The sequence below is a fragment of the Brachyistius frenatus genome, unplaced genomic scaffold, assembly GCF_029030835.1.
Source record: "Brachyistius frenatus isolate BFR_SWC_R1_liver_20210118 unplaced genomic scaffold, ASM2903083v1 Contig_15, whole genome shotgun sequence".
In the NCBI taxonomy this organism is placed as follows: Eukaryota; Metazoa; Chordata; class Actinopteri; family Embiotocidae; genus Brachyistius; species Brachyistius frenatus.
In genome coordinates, this window is record NW_027210614.1 from 2,699,977 (window position 1) to 2,724,698 (window position 24,722).

General features: G+C 40.2%; 2 protein-coding genes across 2 annotated transcripts in view; one reads left to right on the forward strand and one right to left on the reverse strand.

The window, feature by feature from the left end:
- On the forward strand, positions 1 to 8,602 carry LOC138618098 (mitochondrial inner membrane m-AAA protease component AFG3L1-like). Its single transcript, XM_069693606.1, has 17 exons — positions 1 to 127; positions 1,316 to 1,406; positions 1,519 to 1,578; positions 1,684 to 1,793; positions 2,134 to 2,283; positions 2,396 to 2,470; positions 3,258 to 3,382; positions 3,468 to 3,741; positions 3,941 to 4,078; positions 4,358 to 4,511; positions 4,608 to 4,715; positions 6,314 to 6,439; positions 6,582 to 6,692; positions 7,059 to 7,174; positions 7,344 to 7,544; positions 7,679 to 7,873; positions 8,301 to 8,602. The coding sequence occupies exons 1-17, from the start codon at positions 8 to 10 to the stop codon at positions 8,517 to 8,519; spliced, it is 2,373 nt and encodes a 790-aa protein (XP_069549707.1). The 5' UTR covers positions 1 to 7; the 3' UTR covers positions 8,520 to 8,602.
- A 1,618-nt stretch (positions 8,603 to 10,220) lies between these two features.
- The window catches only part of dbndd1 (dysbindin domain containing 1), a 191,637-nt gene continuing 177,135 nt past the window's right edge, over positions 10,221 to 24,722 (reverse strand). The window contains exons 3-5 of the mRNA XM_069693630.1: positions 21,975 to 22,118; positions 17,787 to 17,924; positions 10,221 to 11,605 (exon numbers count right to left, since the gene is read on the reverse strand). Coding sequence (XP_069549731.1) covers positions 11,451 to 11,605; positions 17,787 to 17,924; positions 21,975 to 22,118 — 437 coding nt within the window. The 3' untranslated portion in view covers positions 10,221 to 11,450. The remainder of the gene's footprint in view (positions 11,606 to 17,786; positions 17,925 to 21,974; positions 22,119 to 24,722) is intronic.

Genomic DNA, 24,722 nt, shown 5'->3' on the forward strand with positions numbered 1-24,722 from the left:
TGACCAGATGGGTTTCCTCTCTGTGAGTGTCAGACCCTTTCGGAACCGGGTCCGGACGGTTCGGACGTGGAGCCGAGACTTGGCGACAATTTCAGACACTTTTCGAAGCTACGGGGCACTCGCGTCGGTACGGTGATATTTGTTTATATTTATTTATATTTATTGTGTAAACTTCCCATGATTTTGTAAAAAACAAAAAAATATTTTTCTTGTCACATGCACGAGTTAACAATGTTGTGGAGGAGTCAGTAGGAGCCTTGTGTTTGCACGTCTCACGTGGGAACAACACTTTTCCCCAGTGCAGACATTAAACCTCCTAAAACGTCAACAAACAAACCGCAGCGCTGTTTATGTATCATTCCCCAGTGGTTTGTACTCTCACGGTGGGCTGTGTCCGTTTGATAAAGTAGTTTATAGTTCGGTTTCCTCAGTTTCATAATCGTCTTCGTGAAGGGGGGTGTGTCTCGGTTGCTGTGGTGGACAGCAGCACGTCTATAAATATCTCCGTATTCACTCATTCATTTGCATTCATGGTTTAATATGATTGCTGTTATAGGCCGAGGCTGCTGGGGGACCTCGTTACACGCTGAGCTTCTTTTCTTTCCTCCTCTTCTTTAACTGGCTCATACCTCACCATCCTTTTCTCCCCCGTAGTTTTTTCTTATTGTGTGTTGTCTCCATCCACCAACAGTTCTTCTCTTCTATCTCTATGCTGTCCTTTTCTCACTCTGCTCTCCTCTCACCCCAACCGGTCGAGGCAGATGGCCGCCCACCCCTGAGCCTGGTTCTGTCGAGGTTTCTTCCTGTTAAGATGGAGTTTTTTCTTCCCTCTGTTGGAGGTTTTTCTCCCTTTAAAGAGGAGGGTTTTTTTTCCCCTCCTAGCTTATGTGGGAATTGTTGAATTGTTGGGTTTCTCTGTATAATATTGTAAAGTCTTGCTGTAAGGACTTTAATGTGTTAAGTGCCATAAAATAACCTCTGTTGTGATTTGGCGCTATATAAATAAAATTGAATTGAAGCATATGAACTGCACAGGTTTAAAAAAAAAAAAAAAAAATCCTGTCAATAATGTTGTTCGGTAACAGAGGCAGCAGATTTCTCGTATTGAAAACTTGAATGGATGACACATTCACACATACTGAAGATACCGCAGGACTGCAGATTATCATTTTCTGCGATTTTACATTTTTATGAGGTGTCACACCTCTAGCATATTGGTTTAATGCCTCTCTGCTGTATATGTCTCTTACACGGGTACCTTTATGGCCCTGCCTTCACCGCTTAACGTATTCATCACTCATTGTCTTTATCTCAGAAGACTTCATGCATCCAAAGGAGATGGGGAGGATTTTATCAACACAGTTTCCTATTCGCTCGGTTACTCAGCTCCAACAAACCACCAAAAGGTAGTGCACCCTTGAATTCTGTTCCATTGTGTAATAAAGCCTAATGAGTGCGCAATATGACCTTAATCCACATAATGACTTTCTTCTCTGTTTGTTTGTTGGATCGTTTTAGGTTTTGAAAAGGTTTTCCCAAAGAGTGAAGAAAGCACTGGCATCAACAAATCAGTCAAAGGTGAGAAAAGTGGGTCATCGTTCTAAAAAGTATTCGCCAATCCTGTTTTCTCAGCTCGGCTGCTGCAGGGGATGATTTTTTTTTTTTTTGATTGTCGCTGTTTAGACGAAAGCATCAAGGAGCAAGAGTCTCTTGGAAGAAACACAAATGAAAATAGCGATGAAAGACGAAGAGGAGGGAAAAAAGAGGATTCAGACTGGTGGACACGCTTTCAGGTGTGACTCATGGCACGAATATCATCAATAACCGTCTTCTCTTCAGGTTCTCACTACAATGTACCACGTGATAATAGAATACATTTATAAAAATGATGGTCTCTTATTGGCACAAGATAAAGCTGCATTCTCCATAATATGGCATTACTGAGTCCAAGTAAGACTCTGCTATGACATTATTTGTATGGAATGGTGGAGGTGACCGGGCTAGTTCTCTCTCCATCCTTTTCCATTATAAAGTGTCTCTCATATCCTGGTCATATCTCGCATATCTTTTAACGGATTCTGGTCTAAATTGTACTAGTCACTCCTCTCTTACAACATTTCTTTTATCAAACAGGATGATTTTCACTTGGATGGAAAAACAGTTTGGTACCTTGGAGCCGGTGCAGCCGGCATGGTGTCCGCTTTTTTGTACTTTCACTTCAGAGAAACAGGTGTCCAGATCTCCTGGAAGGATTTTGTGGATCACTACTTGCAGAGAGGAATGGTGAGAGGCGGATATTGTTTTAGTTTGGTATCTTCCTACTGTGTGTGGCTCTTGCCTTCATGTTTGTGTTTGCCACCACATGAACAAATGAGTTCTTGTGATCCGTACACAGGTGGGTCACATGGAGGTTGTCAACAAGCAGTTCGTCAAAGCATTTCCTGCCCACGGAGTGAAGACATCAGAACTGGTCAGTTCCACAATACTTAGGTTACCGTGTTGGTCAGTCATAACATGCCTCCAACACCAGCAATGTTGCAATGTAAAGTGAAGGAATTTAGTTTCCTTCTATATGCTGCTGCAGTCTCATTTATAAATGTATTTGTGTTTTTATCACCCAGGAATAATGCTGGAAAAAAACTGGTGATCAAAGTCAACAAAACCATATTCCAATAGAATTATCTAAAATGTTGTATGTTTAAACACGGCATGTTTCTTTTCATGCATGTTTCCTATTTGTTTCTGTTGCTTCACTAAAAATACAAGACTTTGGTGAAATTCCAAGAGCTGTAATCCCAAAAGACACAAAGTCTCAACAGTCAACTTGTCAAAAGATATACTTTTTTTTTATATTTTGGATTTTAACCAACATCTTTCCATGTTTTTCTTTTCTTCACTGTCCTTCCTTAAACAGTTTTTTTTCTTTCTCAATAATGTTTGTTAGCCTCCTTACGAGCAACTGAGCACTCTTGTTTATTTATTGTTCTGAAATATATTTGACTGACAGACATTATTTCCAGCAGACATTTGACTGGTTCCATCCAGACAAGCACATAGAGAACTACGAATAACATCTTCAACAATTCAACAAATCTCCCTTGCTCTGTCTAGACCCCTTTTCGATGGTCGTGTGCCTCCATACGGGGGACTGCAATCCAGTTGGGGAGTCAGTTGAAGTACAAAATATAGTACATGATGCATTTACTACCTGAAGTCTACTGAATATTATACGTTTTCTGTTGTCTTTATGTTTTCAGAGCTATTTCTGGTTCAACATTGGCAGTGTGGACTCATTTGAGCATAACCTGGAGATGGCGCAGCAGGAAATGGGTCTGGACTCCACACACAAAGTGCCTGTACTGTACAGCAGTGAGAGCGACAGGTGAGAGAGCAACCTGCCTTTTTATCCATATTGGATTTGCTCACGTGGTTCCTGGCCTAATTGAGGTTCTCTCTCCTCCTTACAGGACACTCTTTTTCAGTGTTCTCCCAACCTTACTTCTGGTTGGCTTTTTCCTTTTTGCCACACGGCAGGGGCCGATGATAGGAGGACGTGGCAGTTGGTCAAAACCGAACCCTTTCAGCATCAGTGAATCCAAAGCCAAGTTAATTAAAGACAAGATCAGTGTGCGTTTCAAGGATGTCGCGGGCTGTGATGAGGCCAAGCTAGAGATCATGGAGCTTGTTAACTTCCTGAAGAACCCACGTCGGTACCACAAGCTGGGAGCCAAGATCCCTAAGGTGCGTCATGTTTTAAAAATGGATGAATCACTGGTATTAAATAACCCTGACTCCAGCACCCCACAGATATTTAATAGTGATACCGCACAACAGCAATCTCATGTCACGCACTGTGGCGAACACGTCCTAAAGATGCAAAGCAAATGTTTCAAACGGCACGGTAACACTTTCACATGAGTAACAACACCTTTGTTTTCAGGGTGCAGTGTTGTCGGGCCCTCCTGGAACTGGGAAGACCTTGTTAGCAATGGCCACTGCAGGAGAGGCCAACGTCCCCTTCATCACAGTCAACGGCTCCGAGTTCCAGGAAGTGTTTGTCGGCGTGGGCCCAGCGAGGGTCAGTAATGAGCTGAGTGACTCTCAAGGAGTCTGGAAGCTGAAAAATGGGTCACGCACAGTTTATGCTTCTGTTTGACCACATCGTCTGTAAACACAGGAAATCTTTGGCTTTTTGATTGTCGGATGTTGGAGATATAAACATAGAAGACAGTCTACTTTGGGCTCTTCTTTAATTATATTAGAGAATTATTCTATGTGTGGCAGTGAATTCTGATTTATTTGCAATGAACTGATTTAGCTTATTGATGTAATTATTATTTACTCTGTCCCAAATTAGATCAGGGATATGTTCGCCACTGCTCGGAAAAATGCCCCTTGCATTCTTTTCATTGACGAGATTGACGCAGTCGGCAGGAAGCGAGGCACGGGGAACCTTGGCGACCAGAGCGAGCAGGAACACACGCTCAACCAGCTGCTCGTAGAAATGGACGGTGGGCAGTTTTGTCATCTCTTTGATTGTTCACGCCTTCCCCATATTCTTGGTGCCATATTTCACAACTTTTTTGTATGCCAAATGTTTGTTACAGGATTCAACAGTTGCACTAACATAGTCGTTTTAGCTGGAACCAATCGAGCCGATATTCTGGATCCAGCTCTGATGAGGCCTGGACGCTTTGATCGACATATTTATTTAGGTAAAGTAGAAGCACCTATAATTTCTTCAATATCTAAGAAATTACTTATCCTTTTTGCACACTCATGTCAAGTCATGTTATTAGTTATCGCATTCACGCTTGTCTAGTCTGTTTTCAGCATCAGTCTATCAACAACATAAGCAGACAGACTTTTCCTTTTTCTGTGGTGCAGTTTTTGTTCCCGTTGATTTCTCTGTTTCTTCCCCTCGGTTTTTTTATACTTCCGTATTGATGCGTGACGTTACAACCACCTCGGCTGTCCACCAGCCACTGCAACAAATCCAATATACTGGCTCTAATGTGCATGCAGATGCCGTTTCTAACAGTTAGTCATTCGCCTGCTTCGAATGAGTTGTTAAAGCTTGACCCCATTAACACTCCTATCTCGTACTTACTGTGCAGTCTCCATAATTAGCTTCAAGTTTATTAAATTTGCGTCCATATTTTTCCTGCCTGTTCACTTTTATTGTCATCAAAAGCATGCGTTTCATACTGTATGCTTTTATCTTCGGTTAAAATGGTTGATCTTTTTCTGCTTGCCAAGATCTAATTTGCTTGATGCCGGCACTGCAGGGTGGGAGGGGCAGTTTTCTCTCTGACAAAGAAAACGGGGTCAAAATGAAAGTGCTGGGGGTTTTTTTTTCCAAGGGGATGATCCGGTAACTCGAGGCCAATGCGAGGGATGGGACACTTAGTTTCTTTGTTCCTGTTCCTGTAGTCTGTCTGTTGTCCCATGTCAACAGTTGACAGTCAGATGAAGCATCATAAATCAGTCACATTGATAATTAATTTGGTCAGTAATTAGTTATGTAACTTCTTACATCATTTCACTGATTTTAATACAGAAATAAGTGTTGGTTTAGCCTGCATGAATAAAAGATTGTGCTTCTCAGTCGGCCAGAAGTTTAACTGTTGCTTCAAGACTCGGATGTATTGGGTCTTTAAAATGCATCTTTATGTCATTTTTAGCCGTCAGTTTGAAAATAAACTTGTAAATTTCAGATTATTCTTTTTTTTTTTTTTTTTTTTTTTTTTTTTTAGGGGTTCAAAGGCGCCGACGTTATGACTGCCAGCCATTGAAAACTGTTCTCTGCTTATAAGAGCTAATGTTGCTGTTCGGGGACCCTTCCTGCAATGAGTTGCTGTTAGAGGATTTGTTGTGTCTTTCTCTTTACTGCGCAGCTCTACAAAATGAATGTCACTCTTTAAATTGTCGACACAAACAAATCTAATCTGGCTCTCAGTAGCTGACGTGCTAAAGAGAAAGACACAACAAATCCTCTAACAGCTCCACCTTTATGCGACTGTAGTTTGACCTGAAGACACAGACGACCTTGATATAGATGTGTATTGGCTGTTAATACTTTTTTTTTTTGGTGGCTTATTAAAAATGAGCTGTACTGCATGTGTGACTTTTAGTAACTGACCGTTTGAATGGTCTTCTGTAAGATCTTTAAATGTGACATCCTCACAAGGTTCAGGCTCTGAGGCAGAGGGCACATACTGAAATATGTTTTAAACTCCTCGAATGCATGCTCGATGTCTTGGAACGTATGTGATATAAAAATCCTGACATGCCTGTTTGGTCTTTTCTACAGGCCCACCAGATATAAAAGGAAGGGCATCCATCTTTAAAGTGCATTTGAGACCTCTGAAGTTGGACTCTAGTATAGATAGAGAGGCTTTAGCCAGGAAACTCGCTGCACTGACCCCAGGTTTTACTGGTAAGAGCAGGAGATCTGTCTTCAGCCTGTGCACCCTGAAGTCGCCAAATAATCTTGAAAATATTATAGTTTGACTTCTGCATCTTCTTATCTTATTACATCATGGTCTAACTTGTCACTGATCTCTCCGTGTGTGTCTAAGGGGCTGAAATTGCTAACGTGTGTAATGAGGCCGCTCTCATCGCTGCACGTCACCTCAATCAATATATCGACATTAAACACTTTGAGCAGGCAGTTGAAAGGGTTATTGGAGGTAAGTTTAACAACCTCATCCATTCACATCAGTAGCGTTATGACACTTTTATCGAATGACTATTAATCAATGGATAATTGAGGGGAATGGTAAATTTTGCTATGCACTCCAATTAAATATATTTTTGATCACGCATTTACAGTTAGTTTAACTATCGTATTTTATATTGATTGATCAAACTGTTGTTAGCATTTCAATTTGAGCTCTTTTTTCAATTTGTTAATTTGATTACTCTATATTGTCACTGAGACCATGCTGTGAGGATATGACTGTCTCTCATGCACCAACCAAACTGAGGATACTTCCCTCTTAACTGTATCTGCACACACACAGTGTAGTTTGCTAAGACATCCTACGTGCTCTCAGGTCTGGAGAAAAAGACTCGGGTACTGCAGCTTCCAGAAAAGACTACAGTGGCGTATCATGAAGCTGGGCATGCTGTCACCGGCTGGTTCCTTGAACACGCAGACCCACTGCTAAAGGTATACTTTGTTTTCTGCCTGCTTTATCTCAAACTTAGTTATTCTGCCACCTTTGCACAATTATCTCTGCATAATATTATTATTTTTTGCTTTCTACAATCAAATTAAGATTTCCTTTAATGGTTGAATCCATTAATGTAATTAGATTGATTATAATGCACTCCACCAGGTGTCCATTGTTCCCAGAGGGAAAGGCTTGGGTTACGTGCAATATCTACCGAAGGAGCAGTACCTGTTCACCCAGAGCCAGCTGTTTGACAGAATGTGCATGATGCTCGGTGGTCGAGTGGCAGAGCAGGTTTTCTTTCGTCAGATCACCACTGGGGCACAAGACGACCTGAGGAAAGTCACACAGTCCGCCTATGCACAGGTAATCGTCACACCCTGCATTACAAGCTTCAAGTATGCTACTCAGCCAAACAAAGATAAACTGGAAACAAAAGGACATTTAAGATTTTTACTGACTATATATGTTTGGTTCCCTCTTCTCTCTTCATAATTCAGGTTGTACAGTTTGGATTTAATGTGGCAGTGGGTCAGGTTTCCTTTGACCTCCCTCAGCAAGGTGACACAATAACTGGGAAGCCCTATAGTGAGTCTACAGCCCAGATCATAGACCAGGAGGTCCGCTTGCTCATAGACACTGCCTTCCAGCGAACACTTCAGCTTGTCATCGACAAGAAAGAAATGGTGGAGAAGGTGTGAACTATTTTCACTTTGCAGAGAGTTGTTTAAGAGAGAAGTACAGCAAAGCAGCTCACAAAAGAGCATGATGTAAAACTGATAGCTCTTTGTGTTTTGGTTAAAGTAGAATTTTTAGAAACTGAAAAAAATTATAAAATGGATAATTAAGTTACACCGCTAGTTGTAATATACTAATCCTTATTAAAAAAAAACAACAACAACAACATATATATATATAGATATATATACTACTATCATAACCATTATTAAAAGTAGCTGTTAACACTTCTTCTCCAGACTTTTTTTGTAGTTTGAGTGTGAAAGAAAATGTGATTTTAAAAAAAAAATTTTTTTAATGCATGCAATTAGAAGCGCTAAATTAATACTTAACTGATGTAGACTCGAACGCTTGTTGTTTACTGTTATTGCTCTTGTATCACAGGTGGCAAAACGTCTTCTAGAGAAAGAGATGCTAAACAGAGCCGACATGGTTGAGCTGCTAGGACCTCGTACCTTTCAAGAGAAGTCATCATATGAGGAGCTTGTTGAAGGGTTGGGGGACTTTGAAGAGGACAGCTCACTACCTGGGGGGCTAAAGAACTGGAACAATAGCAAAGGGGGTGAGAAACGGCAGCAAAACAAATCAGCCCTCTACCTGTAGGTGGACATGTGGCATCACGGAAAATAGTCCACTGCACAAATTTTTCTGAAGTGCAGCGTCATCTGGTTAGAAGTGAGTTAGTGGATTATGCAATGTGCAATTTTTTTTTAATTGTATTTTTTACATGAAAATGTAGTTTGGAGCCTACATTTTATTGGAGGTCATTTGTGGGTTATGTTTGATTGTTTTCCGAATTGTGAGCCAAGCTACATAACTTCTCATGTAGCGTTCTTATTTAATGTATTTGAGATCCACTCCTTGAAGGGTGGCCACAACCTGTTATCTAAATGTTATTTGTGTCTTAATTTCTGCACCTTGCCTCAGTAAACGGGTTCAATATAAAACATTACTTGACCTTGTGCCTTGCACTGAGGTCTTTTTTTAATTTGATGTCCAGTAATGGTTAACCAAGCTGATCCAAGGCAATGAAAAATGAGCAGACAGGTTGTATGTCGGTGTCTGTTTGTTTTTATGATTTTGTGCCTGCCTGACAAGGTGTTGTTTTTATGTGATGGGTCATTTGTACATGTATGTGAGGATTCTTGATTTGAAACTGACATTTTTATCAACTTTTTATCCAAGTTTAAATTGTAACATTAGACTGACATTTTTATTTAAGCATTAATGTGTACCTTCCATGTGTGATGCTATGAAAGGACACAAACCACAGTCCTGTATGAAACCTTAAAGATCCCGTGAGGTTTTGCACAATTTGTTTGCACAATTGATTTTACAAATTTAGACGTTGTATTATCCAAATGTCTTTGTCTGAGAGCCCAGCAATTGTCACATGACAAATGCAAATATTAAATTATGTTTTAATTCAAATAAAATGAAAACTGCAAAGATTTGAATTATTTTTGTGAGGCAAGGCTTAATTGCAACAGCACATTTTACACACTTGCGGCTCTGCGATCAATTCTTTTCCTTATTGCTCACTCTTTTAGGTTTTATATACACTGCTCAAAAAAAATAAAGGGAACACTTAAACAACACATCCTAGATCTCAATGAATGAAATATTCCAGTTGAAAATATTTATTCATTACATAGTGGAATGTGTTGAGAACAAAATAACATAAGAATGATCAATGGAAATCAAAATCATTATCCCATGGAGGTCTGGATTCAGAATCGTACTCAAAATAAAAGTTGCACTACCTGAGCAACTTCTGTGGGTTGTAGACACTGCATCATGCTACCTCTAGTGGTGAGGGCACTGGCAAAATGCAAAAGTGACCAAAAATCATCCAGAAAGGATGAGGACAGAGAAATGGTCTGTGGTCACCACCTGCAGAACCGTTCCTTTATAGGGTTGTCTTGCTAATTGCCTCATTTCCACCTGTTGTCTGTTCCATTTGCACAACAGCAGGTGAAATTGATTCACAATCAGTGTTGCTTCCTAACTGGACAGGTTGATTTCCCAGAAGTGTGATTGACTTGGAGTTACAATGTGTTGTTTAAGTGTTCCCTTTATTTTTTTGAGCAGTGTACTATTTAGAGAACACAGTGTCTACAGTGAACAAAAGATTAACTGTAAGCCTGCTGTTCTGTGACAAGTTATTGATGGTGCACCAGTGTCATTTTATGAGATTTGTATATTTTAGCATAACTAAATACTTAAATTATGAAGTGTTTGCTGAGTAAACCGTACAGAATGGGACTCCTCCTAAGTGTAGTATAAATCACGCAATACCCAAAACTTTTTCTTTTTCTTTATTCTTCACTTTTGATCCATCGTGTCACAGCATTCAGAATTATTGGCACTCCTGGTATAGACAAGCTTAACACATGACAAATAAATCAAGTAATCAGCTATTCCTTCTGCTCACAAAGATAAGAAATATTGCAACAGGAGTTAAATTCAGCTTTTGAAAGATGATTACAAAATTGTTGGCACTTTGTTGTGTTTTTGGCATCCACACAAATCCACCCGACCGTAGTGTGATTTTAACTTCATTTCTAACTGCTTCAAGTATAATCCATCTAATCATGCATGTCTCTGGAATTCAACGAGTAATTTAGGATGACTGTAATTTTCTCAGCAGCAGCTACCGTGGCGGCCATCATTTTTGCAATGATAAGAAAAATGGAAAAAGTCTAAGTAAATTTAGAAAAACTAGTTGAGTATGAAAAGTGTATTGCATATAGCTGCTACTTGGTCTGTTTATCTTTTTGGTCATCTGCACCAAATGCCAATAATTCTGGAGGGCATTATAAATACATTTCAGTGAAAGAAGTGCAATGTTTTTTATGTAGGCAATCTAAAATAACCACACACATTCTTCATTAAGGTGGAGAAGGTGTGATGGATAGTTGTGCCTCACTGAGACCTCCATCCACTCCTCAAGCCTTCCTTAGAGGCCACAGAAAACCCTGTCACCTTTACAAGCAACACAAAAAGTTTCAATTAGCATCAGATATTTTATTTTGAACAACTGATTTATGTTTCATCTAATGTCCTATTAATTCAGTGTGATTCCTATAGTCCGAACATCACACGAAAGGTCAAGCCTCAGGTTGTGAACACAATTTATAGTGTCACTCTGTGCAGGCACACCCTGGGGCTGTAAGCATGAGGGTGCTGTTATTCTGCTGACATCATACCCTAACTGTCATCCAAAAAACAAAACTTCAAATCATATGGCAGCCCAGAGCGCCTCAAGAACTCTTTGCATGAAAAACACCAGGATTGCATGTGTTTGTGTGTGTGCAACAGATAGGACAGGGAGAGAGGAGGAGAGTATGTAGTTTGCACATCTCAACATCTTAGAGTACAGTGTCCAGAGTTTCTCCTGAACTTGTCAGCAACATGAAACATGAGTGCCCGGTGGCAGATGGAGGCCTTTTGGTCCGCTTTGTGTCACCACTCTGGCTGTGTGTCTGGCTCTGGGGTTTCTCTCTCTGTGCTCCAGCTGTTTCACGTCAGATATCATGGTTGCTTTGGCCTTTCCAGCTTCACTAAGGGCTCTGCGGTGTCTGAGTCACTGTGGTGCTTTCTCTCTCGTGGAGGCTCGACTTTGCTGCAGCGTGTCCACGAGGGGGAACGCATGTACCCACCCCGGGGCAGCGCAGGGTGGTGGGAACCTGAGAACAAAACACAAAAGGACTCACAGGAACCCAAAGTCTTGACGGACAGTTATTTCATGTAATATGGAAACAAACAAAAGGAACTCATGCTGTGTAGCTGACATGTAAGATGATCAGGATCACACTGATTACATTTTAAATTGAGGTAAGAAACTGTTTTCTCACAACTGAAGCATCTAAAATGATCCAAGAGAATACAAGAATATTTCTAACACAAATGTGCAGACTCTTTGCATGAAGGCGTAAATAAATAAACACTAGAAATAACCTCTCTGCTGCAACTTAAAACAGCCTCACCCTCCCATACCAGCTGTTTCTTTTGTTTTATTTTTAAGATTAGCTGTACAAAGATTTCTTTTGTGTGTGTGTGGTCATTACCGTTTCAGACCACTTGGTGGTGATGTCGAGCCTCCCAGGAGGACAACAAAGGATAGAAGGGTTGACTGATTGAGGGCTCATAACTGCCTCCGTCTGTTTACTACTGGTATGAGCCTAATGTTAGGTCTCCTAAATAAACGTCATACTCCCTAAAGCCACATCAATTTCCTTACATGCATTAGAGACGGAAAGACAAAGAGATAGAGAAAGGGGTCAGGAAGAAAAGGCATATTGATCTCAGCTGATTGATGGCATCTCCACTGGTTTTTAATGAGAGGGACATCAACCTCCTCAGCATCATGGAGACAGTCTGCTGCAGCAAGCGCCACAAACACCTGCTGATGGCTGCTTGTGCTCTCTATGCAGTTATATAAATGTCTGGCTGCAGTGTGTACAAACTATATTCGTGTAAATGTGTAACTGTCTGAGTGATGCACGTACAACTGTTTTGCATTCCTTGTTGCTTTGCTCGGATTTCTCTTCATATCCAACATCGTGGCATCTGATTAAAAGACTGATGAATTCAGGGGGAAAAAGAAACACCGAGGAGTATGTTTGCAAACCAGTCAGAAACCTCCCCACAATATAAATAGATTTTCCCTTTCTCTCTTCTCATTTATGAAGCTATGAGGGTACTGCGCTCTATTCCTACTGTGCTGCTGGCTAACTGCCATTAGATCTTTCTGCATAACGCAAGGTTTCTGAAACACCACACTCTTCTACCAACAACCAGTGAAGGCACAGGGAAAACAATTGTTGTGGAACACCAAATTTGTGTTCATATGTGCACATGTACATGCACTGTCTCTTTTTTACCCATTTAAGGTAAACAACACTTGTTTTACTTGTGCATGCTACCACTGACTGACACAAGACAGAAAGTTGCTGTTGCTGCTGCTGCTGCTGCACCCTCTGAGGGCTGAAACTTAACAACATGCTTCTCCTCTGGTCACATATCAAGATGTGACATCACTGCTAATGTGCAGATTGGAAACACCTGTGTTGGTATCACCTATTAGGGTGTGGCCTGTTGTATTCCTATCTGTTGTGTTTCCAGTGAGATCTTTCTGTCCTCCACTACAAACACTACTGATGTAATGTAGTCAAACAGTATCACCAAAGGATCTGAGAATGATGCATTACATACTCAATACTCGACAAACTATGGATGCAAAATGAATTTGTTTCTTTTTCTTATTTTCTGCATCACTTCATCCATTAAACCTACTTTTTATTCTGCCTCAAAACCATTAGCTCCTTTAACACAACTCCTATGACTTGAATATAAAAAAAAAAAAAAAAAATTAACACAACAGAAACCCAATAGCACATAGTCTGCAAAGTCATCATTTACAATTGTGTTACTGGTCCAATGACAAAGAACAGGGGACCAAAGATAAGCCTGTAGTAGTTTTTCAGGAATGTGGCTTTATGGTTCATCAAGCTCATTTGAGTGTGAAACAAATAGCAAACCAATTGGACATCATCCTTTTGTTCAGCGTCTCTGTAGCTGCTCTAGAAAGAGATGCTCGATGAAACACCAGTTACTGCTTGTTCTCAGCTCTCTGGATTCTAGCTATGAAGTACAACCGATAGAAATGAACAGAGGGAAACTAGAAAAAACAGACAGCAGAGTAAAGGAAACAAACAAGACACAGACATGCATAAGTAATGTACAAGAGGAGTTCCTGATGATTGTGATAAGTGTTTAAATGGCTTTTGAAGGATCAGGCCTTGTTTCCATCAGGGGAAAGTGAATTATTTAAGAACCTACATTTAGCATGAACTCCCTCATCAATCTTCTGCTCTTCTCTTTCCCCTCCTTCCTCAGCTCCTGCAGAGCCTCCTGCTCACACAGCACAGCTCAATGCTACCTGACCCACATTTGCAATGCAAACTTCAAAAGAGAATAATTAAATTAAAGTCTAACCTTGAAGTCACCGATGGCTTTCATAGAATAGTTCTAATTCACTTTGCACTATACAGTGTTAGCAGGATTGTTCAAGACTTCTTGCGTGAAACTAGAGGGCTGAATAATGAGATTTTAGGCAATCCAGATGAAACAGAACAGCTGGTCCTCACAGCTGAGATTTGGGCAATAAGTCGCTGTATAGATAATTCCTCTCTCTCTCTTTCACACTCTCTCACACACACACACACACACACACACACACACACACACTGCTGTCATTGTCTGCACAACACAACATCTGTATGAGACAGCAGAACATCTCTGTTCACATGAAAATTATTCAGTTTTGCAGTATGGTGTTTTCTTTTCCGTTAAATATGTATTGCACAATTAAGCTAAATTAATTCAAAACATTTAGACAGGGATACAAGTCTGGCCTACAAATGTTTACAGCAGCAAACATTGCTTGCAGCATTCACCAAGACATCAATTTACACTGCGTGTTTACAAGGCCTACTTTAAGCTGTACTGTTATTTTATTACCGAATGTCTTTTGTGATCATGTGACTTTTTGCAATTCTTAGCACTACAATCAAAACCTTCTGCCATTGGTCTACATAGTGGTTACATCTATCTATTGTTATCTATCTTCTGTGAGGCAGACATGGAGCAGGAGACTTGGAATCAGGATAAATAAAAAAGACAAATAAAACAACAGGCGATGAAGGAGAGGAGGATTTTGACTGCGGTGTGTGAAATAAAAATAGCTCACTTGTAGAGTGTCATACTCTATGTGGACCCTTTGTAATCGCTTCATGTTTTATTTTGGAATCCTCCACCTGTCTGTTTTATTTCCTGCCATTATTTAGTTTCCTGGCAGTTTCTGGACCCACCGGTGTCTCGTTTTCCCATCAGGTAGCTCTGTCCTGTTAACCTCACAGTGTCTACCAGACCTTTGTTCTGTTTTTTTCCATTTGTGTTTTCGGACATTGTCTGTTTTTTGAACTCTCTTTACTTTAATTTACTGCCTCAGTGCCATGCACTTGAGTCCACCATCTTCCTGTGAACCCTAATAGAGAGAGGAGGTTTTTTTTGGAAGAGAAGCACCACTTTTGAACACTTTTGATGTCAAAAGGTTGAAGACTTCCAAAAAGGAATAAATGTTCCCTCTATTCTCAAAGGCTGAGCTATTTTTTATTCATGATTTAGGCTGGTAAAAATACAAGAGTGAGTGACATGCTACTTCATTGTGAGAATGTCTAGAATTATTAACAATAAGAACTCATCACATGGTCAAGAATTATAGGGTGTTTTTTTTCTCTTGGGTTTAACGGCTGTAAAAATAATTGTTTAACATCATTATAGCAGTGTCTGGCTGTATATCTCCTGAAAGCAGGGCTTCCTCATGAAGAGCAGAAAGTGGAGCAGCAGATTGGGGGTTGCTTGGCTGTTGCTGCATCTCTACTGTCTGGCTACTGAAAAGCAGCTGCGGCCTGTATCTAATAAGAGGCGGAGGAAACTTGGTGTGGTGGAGTTGGAGAGGAGTTAAAATGGTGTTCGGCTGAAGCAGGATGGATTCAAGTGTTTGCAGAGAGGCTATGTCATATATTAAGTTACAGACTTTTTGTTTAAGGCTTCAGTTTTACCCTGAACGTCAGTCAACTTCTTTAGATGCTCTCAGAACCTCGTGCATCATGTGTTTAATTATGATTGAGTGAATAAGAGCATATTTTTATATTTTTTTTTAAAAGCTGTCAAACTTTGTAGAGCTACTACTATTCAATAAATTGATCTTGTAATGTGAGCAAAATTTGACATGATGCATCAAAGACATTAAAATCATAAGTGAACAGATCATAGTGCTGCTAATTTGCCGTTATTCACCAGGAAACAACTCCAATGAATAATGCTGCTCTGGAACTGTGTAAATAAGGTGATAATATGTCAGTGCTTTGTTCACTACTTGTTTCTACTGGGGTCTCAATGTTCCAAAAATTGGAGGTTTAAGTAAATCGGCTGCTATCACCGATCTAGTGTGACTGAGTTGGTAGAGTTCCTGTAATGTTTGAAGCCTAACACTACGGTTGTCAGCATATCATTGTATATACCCTACAGTACATACATGCATAAAACACTGTGCATAAAACAGTGGAGACAAAGGAAAATAATTTCTGGACATAAGATACATCTTTAATTTAAATAAGTGTCTGTGGCGCTTCAGGCAGCAACATATAGCACAGATGGCCCTGTGGATATCTCACATTTAACAAGCTGTGCCATGATATAGAACATTAGCAAGAAACAGAAATGAGAAGGAAGGGAGGGAAAGATGCTGTTGAAAAGAGAGGAGCGCGTATAAGGGAAATTATAAAAGCCCTGTTTCGTAAGGTTTTAAGATGCTTGTTAAGGTTTGACATGTTTGATCACACAATCAGCACTGTGGGTTTCAGTGGATTCAGACTGCAGATTCAAACCGTCTTAAGATATCTGCGTACATGTAGTCAACATCCTCCTGTTTTGAACCGATTATGTACTCTCACACAGAGTATGAGAATTCATTACAGCCATAATTAATGATAAAACCAAGATTGAAAGTCTGTTTTGTTATTTTGTTAGGAAATGTGTACCAACACTATCCTTGCACAGAATATGCATTATGTTGCTTAAACCGGACCTTTAGCTCGTGGGCTGGCATGAAGCTCTATGTGCATGCTGAGAGGCGGGAGTAGCAGAGGAGAGAGTTCACTGTCCACATGCAGGAAATATGGTAAATATTTAGTGCTTCCCCATGCAAATAGTGAGAAAGATGTGCTCGTCTTTTCTTTTGTACCTGCTGCAGTGAACTGTCTCCACTCTTTAATATGCACAAGGCTCATCTACTGTACTGCATTTGATTAATTTGGCCTGTGTGTGATTGGATGCAGTCCCAACTCAACATATCTTTTCCTTGCTGCTTTTCAGAATAAAAGAAATCACTTGTATTCTAAATGAGACTAATCTCCATAATCTAAATATAAATGTCTCGTAAGAATCGTTAGACCAGGCAAACTGCTCTTTTCACTTCAGGGACTTTTTAATGAGTCCTTGAAGGGGTCACATGACATTTCAGATCGTTATAACTCAGCAGGCCTTTTTAGGACCCTGCTGGGCCATAATGATATAAAAACACTCTCACACACCCACAGTCATACACACAGGTTTGCGTTTCCATCCCTTTAGAGGACTTAATCAGTTCCTGGACACTAAAATATAACTGCTCTATTCCTAACCAATACTCTAACTTTAACCTATACTCTCACTTTAAACCAAGTCTTCAAACTAAAATTTTATTATAAGGCAAAAGGTTGCAAAGGCAACCATTTGGTTGGGTTTAGGGAAAAGATCATGGTTTGGGTAAAATAAATAACTTTATGTAACATGTAGTAACATTATATGCATGTATGTCATTAAAGTAGAATGTTACATTACGTAACTGACATTATTTTTCTCATCCACTGAAGCACCGGTCTCCCGGGAAAGACTCTTCCCAAACTTCTACTTACATGGACTTTATCACTCTTGGTGGCTTCTTCACATGACCCTCTGCAACCTTGGTCATACATACATGCTTTTTACGCCTGGGTCAGGCAAAATGTGACACTGACACAGCACCCACTTGTGGACTGATGGGTGTATTACATGCTCTGGCATGATATCTAACTTGATTAGGGTATCAAATGTTTGCTTGTTCTCATGTCAGAAAGTCAACAATTTGCATGAGACGTAGTTTTTTACATGACTGTGCATTTTTTTTTCTTACAAACCTTGAAACAAACTAATGTTGTTGTTTTTTTTTTTATAAATTATTATTGTTTATTGTAACATAAATGTACTTTAAATAGGCCTTACCAGCTGGGGACTCATTGTGGTTCTCCTCATCCGAGTCAGCAAACACTTCAGCCAGCTCCTGGTCAGACATGTCAGTCAGTTCAGTCAGATCCAGGAGGTCAAAGTGCACCTCTAAAGAAGACACACTACTCAGTGGTTCTGTGAGGCAGAGAGAGAAAACGACACGCTTTTAGTCTGGAGGGAAGAGCAGAGATTAAAATGATCCACTCACTTTTGCTGACAGTGCAGAAGAAAAGCTGCTCTTTAATAGAAGTGGAACGACTAACTACATATTTTGAACAACTTGAGTAAGCTTCTCTTGAATCTCCATTGTACTCATGATCAGATCAATAGTTGGCTCTTGAAGAACTATTGTAAAATCAATTTCATTTTTACTCCTTTGATCACTTGTATCTGTACATCTCTTGCTCTCTACTGCAGAGATATTTCACAGAGTACATTTCTTGAATTTGCCCCCCTGCTGTAGTCAGAGTCTCTGTTTCAGCATGACGCCTGTGTGTCGACACAGGCAGTGGCTGATGAATTGAAACGAGAGCTCAGTGAAGATGAAAATAGCCAGTTCTGTAACGCACTGTAATCTCCACTGGGTGTGTTGCACCTGTTAATTTCTCCACAGGCTCCTGATACTTCAGCAGGCAGGACTCTCCATTCCTGCACACAACGGGGTCATATTCACGGGACACCAGCCTGCCATGTTAAGTCAAGTCTGAATGAAACGCATGATTGGTCGTCCGTGGGTGCAAAGAAAGCGAGGGGTTGCACGACGGGTTGAAAGCTGTTATTATCCTGTAGTGTTCGCGTGCTGTTTTCCAGGCTGTTTCAAAACAATGTTTCAGGCTGAGGAAGCATGGCCAATCTCCCGCAGCTCTTTGTCTGCTGCTACATTTAATTCCCTGCATCCTCCTCCTGATAGAGCACATATTGATTTGTAGAAGACGATTCATCTTGCTGAGGCAGTGGTTGGTCACTGGGCCATGTTTAAAATATATTAAGATCACTCAACACCAGAAATACCAGGAGACACGTGGATAGAAAAATAAAGAGGTAGTGATGATAAGAGAATACAAATGGCACTCCCTGCATTATCACACATCACAGCTATGTAGGACTCAACAGTCAGAGCGATTTCACATCCAAAGCTCTGGTCATGCGTCTATGTCTGCTGTCTGATAGTGGTTGGTTATATTCAAGGCAAAGCAAGTTTATTTGTACGGCACGTTTGAACAACAAGGCAATTCAAAGTGCTTCACATAAAAGCATCAAAACATATGGCAAAAGAAAGGGACATTTAAAAACAATTAACAATTATTCAGTGGAGAAACACTGCAAATATGGTTGAAGAAACTCATGTAAACATTTTTTTTTGTTTGTTTGTTTTCTATTTTTCATCACTACAAATTGCTTCTCTAGTGTGGTTGTGAATAGATTTTACTTTTTCTCCAGGCTGAAAGTTTCTTGCATAAGGTTATCTGTCCTTTCGAACCTCCCTTCTGGGATGTAAGAAGAAACCAGAAGCAGTTAAACATGGAGGAAATTGTGTGGGAGGAGATGAAGATAAAAGCAGGAGGATGGGAGAAGAGGGAGCGCTAAAGCTAGGTAAGAAGTTAAATGTGAAACAATAAAAGGGAAACGGAAGAGAGAGAAAGTAGATGAAGATGACAGAAAGGCATTTTGTAAAACAAATCACACTCTCCATTTTCAGCCATTCATTTCAATTGGTTACAAGGTTATTCCTATCCTGCTGCGTTTGTTTTTTAACCACCTCTCCTCCATCTCTTTTTTTCCCCTCTTCCACACCCTGTCTCTCTGAATAATTGATCAGTATGTTTTCAATCCCAGGCAGACCCACTGAAACAACTGCCTCCCTTTCAAAAGCCAATCAGGGGAGCTCCGAGATGTCGGTGGATAGGACTGAGAATTTGTGCTGAGACCAAAAAACGGAGGGTCTTCCATCTTAAGTAGATCCAAGAGACGACCACCTCCTTTTCACAGAAAGCAAACAGGCTGGTGGTCTGTAAAGTCACATTTTTGTGTTCCGATTAATTTTTAATCCTTCCTGACATATATGTATATTTTATTTTTTCAGCATGCCCCTAATATTCATGTCTTTGTAGTCAATGTGTGTGAAATGAACGTCACCTCATTTCACTGCAAAGCAATGTGAAGTTTCCTTTAATTCTGAAAACCACAGCAAAAAGATAATTGTTTTCATGGTGTTAATTTGGTGTTCTTAAAGAAGTTTTCCTTTTATTTTATTTCCCTTTTTCCTCCTTTCCCTTTTCTGCATGTAAAGATACACATGGATTCAACTGAAGGAACAAAGAATAGGAGGATGTGTATGAGGGAGGGGTTCACATTTGGGAGAAGAGATAAGAGAGTAGGAGGGATGTGCCTTGCATGTTGGATCTGAATAATCTCTCTCTCTCTCTCTCTCTCTCTCTCTCTCTCTCTCTGTGTCTGTCTGTCTCTCTCTCTCTCTCTCTCTCTCTGGCCACTCAGGTCATCAGTCCAGATTGTTATGTGCTCGGATGGACTGAATACAGTTGAGACGAGGATGAACTACCAAACATGCAGTGCCAAAAAAACAGTTGCTAAAGAAATTATTGTTCAGAGACCAATACAATCTTTAGCAAGTGTTTTTTTTTTCCCTCCCAATGACTGCAGTCCATGCACCATTTTACAGTGTTGTTCAAAGACAAAATATATAACCTTGTCCAGATGCTAATCAAGAACTGACAAGGGAATAATCTGTAATTTGTAACTCTAAATGCAAACACAGCAAGGTACAGACCAGTGAGTGTTTCAATGGGAGTGCATCAAAATGAAAACATGCCACACAACTCTTCTCAAGTACATCATGCTTTATTCATCCCCCTGATGGTGTTTGGTAAATAAAGCACGGTTCACTGGAAGACTTTTGTGACATGTTTTCATAGAATAACATAAGCTATGCCCAAGCGTTTTCTTTGGAAATCCCAAATTCCTTTGTTCCTCACTGCGACTGTCCGTTTCTGCTTTTACAGAAACACAGAGTATGAGCAGTCAACATACATTTTTTAATCATCAATTCCCTCTCATCCGCCTGATCACAATAATAAAATGCCGTTTGTTCCCACTGCAGCTCTATATGGGTTTGTATTTATCTGTGCATCTACCTGTACTGCATGTTGCTGTTTTTCAATGTTGTATTTTCAGCAAACCAAAATCTAACTTGATCTTTTCTGGGATACTTATAAGATGCTCGTTTTTTTAAGGTATGCTGTTTGCCCTGGGACTAAAAATAAATGTTGCAGATGACTCAGGAGCAACTGTGGTCCCCCTTTTTTGAAGAGAAAAACTGCGGCACTAGTAGAGAATTGTTTCTGTGTCATTCAGGGTGAAGCTGCACAATGTGGTGCTTTACAAATCCTTGACAAATAACATTGAGTCAGAGCACCGATCATTTAGCTGACATCATCTTTTTGATCAAATATTTGAACAAATGATGATGTTTCTTACGGTTGGTCTTGGCTTGTCTTTGTCTCCGTGTACATATCTTACCACATCCTATTAGCGGACGTGCCAGGTACATGGCTAGTTAGTGGGTTACACAGAGACACAGACCTCTGGGGGAGCTGTCACTCTGAAAACGTGTTTAGTTGGTGAAGCACATAAAGGTTGTCTTGTCACCCATGTAGCCCCTGTATCCCTCTCTGCCTTTCTGTGCCCTGGGAGTCTGGCACATACAAGGAAGCCTCTGTATAGGACTGATGCACAATGAGTCCTTTCAGTGGAAGCTCTGGTGCAGTGATCTTTGAGGCTGTGGGACCAGAATACCTAAAATAGGCAATGATCCTTCAGCGGGATTCAAGACCTGAGAAGATAAACCTTGACTATATGGGACAAAAATATACTAAAGATAGCCCATAATTATAAATGTGAAATGATGTGTGCGTAACTAATGTATTAGTGCTCCACAAGATTCATTATGCATCAATAGATTTTACAACGCAACCCAGGATTAATTATCACCGATACGACTCTCTTTAACAGGAGAAATCTTCTGCTCTCCTTATCTCCTTCACTGAAGACACTCGCAATTGATCAGGTATTTCCCACCCATAATTAAACCGTAACACCTCTTTAAAGCCAATGAATATTCGCCACTATTTCACTCACCCTCTCTTTACCCCTTCCCATGTGACTTACGTCTCTTCTCAGTGATGTGCAGCAGGCTAGCAGAGTGTCCTGACAGGCTGCCCTCCTCCTCCCCAAATGGGTGCTGGAACAGCTCCTTGGATAGGTCACCTGAGCTGGAGGGCTTCAGCAGCTTCTGGATGTCTTTATTGGGCTCTGTTATCACAGACAGACACAGTAACAGAGGGTGAGCAAAGAGAATAAAAAGGTAAAGATTTGAAATAAAAGATGACATTATAAACTGTTTTATTTCTCCATCAGCCTTAGATCTAATGGAGCACAATTTGAGGCATCACAATAATATGGACACACATCTTGTGGTAATGAAAAAGAAGGAATTACTTGGAGATTTACCGTACTTACAGAAGACAGTGCTCGCTCCCGTGTTTATCAGTGATAATCCTGCTTGTGTAACCAGAATTATGTGTTTTCCAACTCAGACAGAAGCCACCCATTAATCCCCAGGTACACACACCTCCTAATGTTTAGGCATCTCAGTTTTTTTGGGCATTTTGCCCTATAATACATTCTTCCTAACATCCATACAGTCTAAACAGGTTTTAAATATGAGCAGTTTGTGTGCATGTGTACACACTTTGTTAAAGGTCTTATAGCTGTATGAGTCATTGAAAGTGGCTTAAAATGCTTTGAGAAGAAGTCTAATTCATTAATTGTTACATTATTGTCATTTTGAGATTTCTATAAAGAAAATTAATGCTGAAAGCCGAGTCATGCACTTCACTCAAAGCCGGTTGGAAAACAATCTCAAATATCTATTCAAAAAAAGTTCACACAGGCTGTTAAGGAAGTCTGAAAATAGAAAGCACTTAAAATAGCATGCCTGCAGATTCGGGAGCGTGCATAAACTCTGAATTGGTTAAACTTGATCAAGGTTAAGTGTTCACCTGTTTGACACAGCTGAAAACACAGTACAGTGAGGAAGAAGGCTGGGTGATGAAAGGACAGGTGTACAGAAGTGATGCACATTTAATGGTAAGAAAAGAGAAGGTAACCAGTACTTCAGGAGTTGCTGGATAAATATACTGTATCACAATGTAAACTATCCATTCATCCATACACCTGCTGTCTTTTAGAGGGTCAGAGAGCTGGAGGCTAACAGTACCACACCACTAAAAATGTACATCTAAAATGAAAACAAATAAGAGTCGTGCGTGTAGAGCAACATTTTGCATAAATTATTGCTGTATAGTCATTTCATGATAAAATGCAAAGTTGACGCAATATAGTGTGGGAGTAGAACAGCTTCCCGGTGGGCCTCACCAGATGGCTGGAACCATTTCTACTTGCAGTATGTTCCAAGAGCATTGAATTTCTTATTTCAGATGAAAAGTGTGCTACAGCCCAGGCAAAGGCTGAACATAACGGATTCTGATTGGACCCTGAGAAGTACGGTGTTTATTTCTGGTAATTGACCAATGGCCCCAGTGAGGAGCCACACAAACTGAAAAACTATAGCTTTACCTCTGCTGTTATAATGAAATGTTTGTTCAATATTTAGACCATCTACCAGCAGCTTGGGTTTCCATTTTTGTCATCGTCTTCAGCAAAGACACATTATTTCTTTCCATCTATCGAATAGTGGACTCTGGAGTTGCAGTGCATTCATACCAAACATATTTGCCATATTTTTCATCCTCTGTGTGTTGTGTAATGAAATGTAGAGTCCACATGGTTGACTATATGTGACATAAAGAAAAGGCGCTTGTTTTAGACCACAGATACATAAAAACAAATCCACACCTGTGTAGCTATATTGGCTCTGACTATACAGTATGACTCATGTATGCCCACATATTAAGATGAGTTTGGTTCTCAGTCGCGATGTTAATCAGTGACAGACAAAAAGAGCTTTTAAGAAAGCCACTTTTATGCACATGTAAAAGGAAGACAAGTTTACACAGATGGTCTGATCTATCCACCACCTGCTGAGCTGGCTGGGAAGACGCCACAGGAAATTATGAGAATAGAAGTTTGCTGTCTCACGTGGACCCTTTTCAGAATGTGTCTGACCCTGTCTCGAGCTGTTAGCCACACAGTCTGCGATTGACCTAACCCTCGACAGAGAGGCAGATGGAGGGAGGTGTAAAGACGGCGAGAGGGGGAGGGAGGATGAGACAGATGTACTGTACAACTGCCAAAAGTTACTGTAAGTAAATAATGATAGTTGGAACAAAACATAGCAGGAAAAGGCATCGTCCAATTAGAAAACATATTGTATCTGCAAAAATTGCAATTTACAGTGGCAGAAAAAATATTTGACCCCAAGGCACAACAAAGTAATAGAGGTTGAATGCATAGGTGACAACTAATGTAATATAGTGACAAATAAACCACCTCTCTGCCTCACTTGGAATATTATGAGATGCATATCTTCTCATTTATCAAAGTTTATGTCCGATCTTTTCCTGCAGCACATGGGAATGCCATTTAAGACTTGGATACTATTAATAGAGGCTTGGATACTATTAATAGTATCCAAGTCAAGCGATGTAGATAAATGTAAAGCCAAAACATCAGCCCTTTGAATGATGGTACCCGTATACTGCCACTGATGCATTGTTCAGTGCTACCACATAGCACAGGCTTTTCTGGATGGCTTTTACACAAAGGCCGTATGCATCCACTATTGTTTTGCAATTTGTATTTCATCAATTCAGCTTTTGTGTGGTTGAGCTATAGTGGTAAACATTTTTTTTTTTAAACTGCACTGTGAGGCCATACAGATTAAACATGAGGCTT

Excerpts from the sequence above, each read along its gene's own strand:
- LOC138618098 (XM_069693606.1), top strand. The coding sequence starts at position 8 with ATGGGTTTCCTCTCTGTGAGTGTCAGACCCTTTCGGAACCGGGTCCGG. Across the intron at positions 1,794-2,133 it reads ACTGGTGGACACGCTTTCAG|GATGATTTTCACTTGGATGG; the intron begins GTGTGACTCATG and ends TTTATCAAACAG. Across the intron at positions 2,284-2,395 it reads ACTACTTGCAGAGAGGAATG|GTGGGTCACATGGAGGTTGT; the intron begins GTGAGAGGCGGA and ends ATCCGTACACAG.